The sequence below is a fragment of the Salmo salar genome, chromosome 23 (assembly GCF_965601325.2).
Source record: "Salmo salar chromosome 23, fSalSal1, whole genome shotgun sequence".
In the NCBI taxonomy this organism is placed as follows: Eukaryota; Metazoa; Chordata; class Actinopteri; order Salmoniformes; family Salmonidae; genus Salmo; species Salmo salar.
The window spans coordinates 52345001-52352500 of NC_138313.1; the positions used below are offsets into that span (position 1 = coordinate 52345001).

Below are 7500 nucleotides of genomic sequence, written 5' to 3' on the forward strand. Positions count from 1 at the left end.
AATTCCCCCACCACCCCCCCCAAAAAAAGGTGCAATAAATTCAATGCACATTGAATGTAACAGTGGTGTAGTCTAGTCTAACGAACTAATATATAATGTAGAAGGTTAAACAAGCTTACCTCTACAAAACTATTGGTAATTAAATGTTGGTACTTCAGCTTCACTTTAGAGTCTGTTATGAGACGCCTGGAGGGGGGGGGGAGATAATAACAAAACAAGCTGTTATTACAATCCATGATGTCTTGACGAAATAAGATGGATTTCCCTGAAGAACATGCAGGGACTTCGGGAAAGTATTCAGACCCCCTTGACCTTTTTTCCCACGTTTTTTCGTTACGTTACAGCCTTATTCTATAATGGATTTAAATAAAAATTAAATAAAGAAATCTACACACAAAAGCACCCCATGATGGCCAACTGAAAACAGGTTTTTAGAGATTTTTGCTATTTTATTAAAAAAAAAAAAAAAAAAAAAATACCTTATTTACATAAGTATTCAGACCCTTTGCTATGAGACTGTAAATTGAGCTCAGGTGCATCCTGTTTCCATTGATCATCCTTGAGATGTTTCTACAACTTGATTGGAGTCCACCTGTGGTCAATTCAATTGATTGGACATGATATGGAAAGGCGCACACCTGTCTATATAAGGTCCCACAGTTGACAGTGCATGTCAGAGCAAAAACCAAGCCATGAGGTCGAAGGAATTGTCCGTAGAGCTCTGAGACAGGATTGTGTCGAGGAACAGATCTGGGGAAGGGTAGCAAAACATTTCTGCAGCATTGAAGGTCCCCAAGAACATCGTTCTTAAATGGAAGAAGTTTGGAACCACCAAGACTCTTCCTAGAGCTGGCCGCCCGACCAAACTGAGCAATCGGGGGAGAAGGACCTTGGTCAGGGAGGTGACCAAGAACCCGATGGTCACTCTGACAGAGCTCCAGAGTTCCTCTGTGGAGATGGGAGAACCTTCCCGAAGGACAACCATCTCTGCAGCACTCCACCAATCAGGCCTTTATGGTAGAGTGGCCAGACGGAAGCCACTCCTCAGTAAAAAAGCACATGACAGTCCACTTGGAGTTTGCCAAAAGGCCCCCAATGACTCTCAGACCATGAAAAACAAGATTCGACTTATGTAACCAATTTTAGAATAAAGCTGTAACGTTACAAAATGTGGGGGAAAAAAAATTGAAGGGGTCTGAATACTTTCCGAAGGCGCCGTAGCTACTACCAATATGGTGCGTTATAATGCTGCAGAAATGGGTTGATTCTGCCTCGCTAACGGAGGAGAACAAACATCTAGGTTGTTAGGTAAAATGGCTACGTGAAATGTTGTATGGTGTTGAGGCCTGCTGTAACCTGACTGGTAACATTTAGTCAACAGCGTACTGTAGTGAGACTACGGCCGTAGAGAGATGGGGGTGAGACCAGAGGGCGAGACTACGGCCGTAGAGAGAGATCGGGGTGAGACCAGAGGGCGAGACTACGGCCGTAGAGAGAGATCGGGGTGAGACCAGAGGGCGAGACTACGGCCGTAGAGAGACCAGAGGGGGAGACTACGGCCGTTGAGAGACCAGAGGGGGAGACTACGGCCGTAGAGAGATCAGAGGGCGAGACTACGGCCGTAGAGAGATCAGAGGGCGAGACTACGGCCGTAGAGAGACCAGAGGGCGAGACTACGGCCGTAGAGAGACCAGAGGGCGAGACTACGGCCGTAGAGAGACCAGAGGGCGAGACTACGGCCGTAGAGAGATCAGAGGGCGAGACTACGGCCGTAGAGAGAGACCAGAGGGGGAGACTACGGCCGTAGAGAGACCAGAGGGGGAGACTACGGCCGTAGAGAGACCAGAGGGGGAGACTACGGCCGTAGAGAGACCAGAGGGGGAGACTACGGCCGTAGAGAGACCAGAGGGGGAGACTACGGCCGTAGAGAGACCAGAGGGCGAGACTACGGCCGTAGAGAGACCAGAGGGGGCGACTACGGCCGTAGAGAGACCAGAGGGGGCGACTACGGCCGTAGAGAGACCAGAGGGGGCGACTACGGCCGTAGAGAGACCAGAGGGGGAGACCAGAGGGGGAGACTACGGCCGTAGAGAGACCAGAGGGTGAGACTACGGCCGTAGAGAGAGACCAGAGGGGGAGACTACGGCCGTGGTGCGACCAGAGGGTGAGACTACGGCCGTGGTGCGATCAGAGGGCGAGACTACGGCCGTAGAGAGACCAGAGGGGGAGACTACGGCCGTAGAGAGATCAGAGGGGGAGACTACGGCCGTAGAGAGATCGGGGTGAGATCAGAGGGTGAGACTACGGCCGTGGTGCGACCAGAGGGCGAGACTATGGCCGTGGTGCGACCAGAGGGTGAGACTACGGCCGTGGTGCGACCAGAGGGTGAGACTACGGCCGTGGTGCGATCAGAGGGCGAGACTACGGCCGTAGAGAGATCAGAGGGGGAGACTACGGCCGTAGAGAGACCAGAGGGGGAGACTACGGCCGTAGAGAGACCAGAGGGCGAGACTACGGCCGTAGAGAGACCAGAGGGCGAGACTACGGCCGTAGAGAGACCAGAGGGCGAGACTACGGCCGTAGAGAGATCAGAGGGCGAGACTACGGCCGTAGAGAGAGACCAGAGGGGGAGACTACGGCCGTAGAGAGACCAGAGGGGGAGACTACGGCCGTAGAGAGACCAGAGGGCGAGACTACGGCCGTAGAGAGACCAGAGGGCGAGACTACGGCCGTAGAGAGACCAGAGGGCGAGATTACGGCCGTAGAGAGACCAGAGGGCGAGACTACGGCCGTAGAGAGACCAGAGGGCGAGACTACGGCCGTAGAGAGACCAGAGGGCGAGACTACGGCCGTAGAGAGAGACCAGAGGGCGAGACTACGGCCGTAGAGAGACCAGAGGGGGAGACTACGGCCGTTGAGAGACCAGAGGGGGAGACTATGGCCGTAGAGAGATCAGAGGGCGAGACTACGGCCGTAGAGAGACCAGAGGGCGAGACTACGGCCGTAGAGAGAGACCAGAGGGCGAGACTACGGCCGTAGAGAGACCAGAGGGGGAGACTACGGCCGTTGAGAGACCAGAGGGGGAGACTACGGCCGTAGAGAGATCAGAGGGCGAGACTACGGCCGTAGAGAGAGACCAGAGGGGGAGACTACGGCCGTAGAGAGAGACCAGAGGGGGAGACTACGGCCGTAGAGAGACCAGAGGGGGAGACTACGGCCGTAGAGAGACCAGAGGGGGAGACTACGGCCGTAGAGAGACCAGAGGGCGAGACTACGGCCGTAGAGAGACCAGAGGGGGAGACTACGGCCGTAGAGAGACCAGAGGGGGCGACTACGGCCGTAGAGAGACCAGAGGGCGAGACTACGGCCGTAGAGAGACCAGAGGGGGAGACCAGAGGGCGAGACTACGGCCGTAGAGAGACCAGAGGGGGAGACTACGGCCGTAGAGAGATCGGGGGAGACCAGAGGGGGAGACTACGGCCGTAGAGAGACCAGAGGGTGAGACTACGGCCGTAGAGAGAGACCAGAGGGGGAGACTACGGCCGTGGTGCGACCAGAGGGTGAGACTACGGCCGTGGTGCGATCAGAGGGCGAGACTACGGCCGTAGAGAGATCAGAGGGGGAGACTACGGCCGTAGAGAGATCAGAGGGCGAGACTACGGCCGTAGAGAGATCAGAGGGGGAGACTACGGCCGTAGAGAAATCAGAGGGGGAGACTACGGCCGTAGAGAGATCGGGGTGAGATCAGATGGTGAGACTACGGCCGTGGTGCGACCAGAGGGCGAGACTATGGCCGTGGTGCGACCAGAGGGTGAGACTACGGCCGTGGTGCGATCAGAGGGCGAGACTACGGCCGTAGAGAGATCAGAGGGGGAGACTACGGCCGTAGAGAGATCAGAGGGGGAGACTACGGCCGTAGAGAGACCAGAGGGCGAGACTACGGCCGTAGAGAGACCAGAGGGGGAGACTACGGCCGTTGAGAGACCAGAGGGGGAGACTACGGCCGTAGAGAGACCAGAGGGCGAGACTACGGCCGTAGAGAGACCAGAGGGGGAGACCAGAGGGCGAGACTACGGCCGTAGAGAGACCAGAGGGGGAGACTACGGCCGTAGAGAGATCGGGGGAGACCAGAGGGGGAGACTACGGCCGTAGAGAGAGACCAGAGGGGGAGACTACGGCCGTGGTGCGACCAGAGGGTGAGACTACGGCCGTGGTGCGATCAGAGGGCGAGACTACGGCCGTAGAGAGACCAGAGGGGGAGACTACGGCCGTAGAGAGATCAGAGGGGGAGACTACGGCCGTAGAGAGATCGGGGTGAGACCAGAGGGCGAGACTATGGCCGTGGTGCGACCAGAGGGTGAGACTATGGCCGTGGTGCGACCAGAGGGTGAGACTACGGCCGTGGTGCGATCAGAGGGGGAGACTACGGCCGTAGAGAGATCAGAGGGGGAGACTACGGCCGTAGAGAGATCAGAGGGGGAGACTACGGCCGTAGAGAGATCAGAGGGGGAGACTACGGCCGTAGAGAGATCAGAGGGGGAGACTACGGCCGTAGGGAGACCAGAGGGCGAGACTACGGCCGTAAATTAGCTTTAGAGTTGCCTTCTGGGTCAAGACAGGAAGCTACAGATTAACAATCATGTCCTCAATACAGTCTACAGACATTAAGTTTCCTTATTGATGTCACCTGTTAAATCCACTTCAAATCAGTGTAGATGAAGGGGAGGAAACGGGTTAAAGAAGGATTTTTAAGCCTCGATACAATTGAGACATGGATTGTGTATGTCTGCCATTCAGAGGGTGAATGTGGCAAGACAGAAGATTGAAGTGTCCTTGAACGGGGGGGGGGGGGGGGGGGGGGGGGTATGGTAGTAGGTGCCAAACGCACCGGTTTGTTTCAAGAACTGCAACGCTGCTGGGTTTTTCACACTCAACAGTTTCCCGTGTTTACTACTCAATATTAGGAGGGTGTTCCGAATGTTCGGTGACCTCGGACCATAACAATACTCACATGACCGTGTTGTCATCCACTAAGATGTCACAACTATGGGCAGGGCAAGAGATGGTCTGGAAACAGAAGAAGACAATGAGTTCAATAGACGGTGGAATAAACAGTTAGTGTAAATCAATCCCTTTATCCATAAGATTAAAAAAAATAAAATGTAGGCTGCAGCAGCACCACTACCTGTCCCATCCCTTCCTCGATGATTTTGGTTGTCAGGTAATCTCCCCAGCACTGCATACAGAACTTGTGTCCACACTCGAGGCCAGTGAAATACTGTGGGGAAAACAACGTAAACAATATTTTAGGATTTCAGACACCACCACCACCGAAACAGCCGAGTCTCAGGTCTCCGACCGGAGGGAAATCCTTCCAGAGCACAATGTTTGTCACAGCTTCATCTGCATCCAATACGGATCCGTAGTCCGTAGTCTGCAGTATAGGGTACGACGAAGACCCAGATCCAGTGAGTCCCCTACAGGACCCTGGGAAAACATTTGGTCGCCACGGATACCACTGGACAGACGTGACTTTCGAAACAACATTTCATCTCTTGGGTGTGTTTTTCACAATGTGTATCATCTGCCTAAAGAGATGTTGTTTCCTGGATAGACCGCTGTCATGTTTCCTGTCAGATCTGCCACAGCGCATTGCCTAGCAACAAACAAAAAAAACAACACAGTGGAATGTCATTGAATAGCTCATTTCTTTCTCTCTGAGTATTATTCTCTACCTTTTTACCTCTAGGCAAGTTAAGAACAAATTCTTATTTACAACGACGGCCTAGGAACAGTGGGTTTAACTGCCTTGTTCAGGGGGGGGGGGGGGGGGGGGGGCAGAACGACAGGTTTTGTACCGTGTCAGCTCGGGGGATTCGATTTAGCAACCTTTCGGGTTACCAGTCCAACGCTCTAACCACTAGGGTACCCTGCCGCCCCAGGTATGAGGGACAGTCACTTAACCTCAGAACACAGAGCTGGTGTCACTGATTCCTTACGGACTTTGTATTTTGTGAACCAGGGCTCCCTGGGAAGAGGCATCGGTCTCACAGAGACTACCCTGAAATCAATTAGGGTTAAAAAACAAACAGTGAAATAACTAAATAAAATCCACTGTGTAATGGACTTACAGCTGACCCCCTGAGCCCCGCAATACATCAACACAGACTAACGTCACATGATGCAGCTGACCCCCTGACCCCGCAATACATCAACACAGACTAACGTCACATGATGCAGCTGACCCCCTGACCCCGCAATACATCAACACAGACTAACGTCACATGATATATGAAGGGGGACTGACTGAGTTGGGGTAGTTTAGATAGTAGATCTGACACGGTAATATAATATAATATATGAAGGGGGTAGTTTAGATAGTAGATCTGACACGGTAATATAATATAATATATGAAGGGGGTAGTTTAGATAGTAGATCTGACACGGTAATATAATATAATATATGAAGGGGGTAGTTTAGATAGTAGATCTGACACGGTAATATAATATAATATATGAAGGGGGTAGTTTAGATAGTAGATCTGACACGGTAATATAATATAATATATGAAGGGGGTAGTTTAGATAGCAGATCTGACACGGTAATATAATATAATATATGAAGGGGGTAGTTTAGATAGTAGATCTGACACGGTAATATAATATAATATATGAAGAGGACTGACTGAGTTGGGGTAGTTTAGATAGCAGATCTGACACGGTAATATAATATAATATATGAAGAGGACTGACTGAGTTGGGGTAGTTTAGATAGCAGATCTGACACGGCAGGTCCTGAGCAGCAGATCTGGTGCTCATCAGTCTTGTTCTTGACTTCTTGCAGGGGTTGATGACATGGCACTCGGAGAACAACTTATCCACGTTGCCGTCGAAATACCTGCAGAGAGAAGAGGAGAAGAGAGGAAGAGAGGAGAAGAGAAGAAGAGAGAAGAGAAGAAGAGAAGAAGAGAAGAAGAGAGGAAGAGAGGAAGAGAGGAAGAGAGGAAGAGAGGAAGAGAGGAAGAGAAGAGAGGAAGAGAGGAAGAGAAGAGAGGAAGAGAAGAGAGGAAGAGAAAGAGAGGAAGAGAGGAAGAGAAGAGAGGAAGAGAAGAAGAGAAGAGAGGAAGAGAAGAGAGGAGAAGAGAGAGAGAATTGGCGAGGGCACTAGAACAGTCTGCAGCACTCGGCCTCACCCTCAGTCACCCAACCAAGGAGGGCCTACAGCAGCACCTAGATCTTCTGCACAGATTCTGTCAGACCTGGGCCTCGACAGACCTGGGCCCTGACAGACCTGGGCCCCGACAGACCTGGGCCCCGACAGTAAATCTCAGTAAGACAAAAATAATGGTGTTCCAAAAAAGGTCCAGTTGCCAGGACAACGAATCCAAATTCCATCTAGACGTCGTTGCCCTGGAGCACACAAAAACTATACATACCTCGACCTAAACATCAGCACCACAGGTAACTTCCACAGAGCTGTGAACGATCTGAGAGACAAGG

General features: G+C 52.3%; 1 protein-coding gene across 1 annotated transcript in view; it reads right to left on the reverse strand.

Moving 5' to 3' along the window:
- arih1 (ariadne ubiquitin-conjugating enzyme E2 binding protein homolog 1 (Drosophila)) overlaps positions 1 to 7500 on the reverse strand; it is a 30867-nt gene that overhangs the window by 14604 nt on the left and 8763 nt on the right. Inside the window, exons 3-6 of the mRNA XM_082968224.1 lie at positions 6754 to 6898; positions 5186 to 5278; positions 5012 to 5067; positions 120 to 186 (exon numbers count right to left, since the gene is read on the reverse strand). Of these exons, the coding sequence (XP_082824350.1) occupies positions 120 to 186; positions 5012 to 5067; positions 5186 to 5278; positions 6754 to 6898 (361 nt within the window). The remainder of the gene's footprint in view (positions 1 to 119; positions 187 to 5011; positions 5068 to 5185; positions 5279 to 6753; positions 6899 to 7500) is intronic.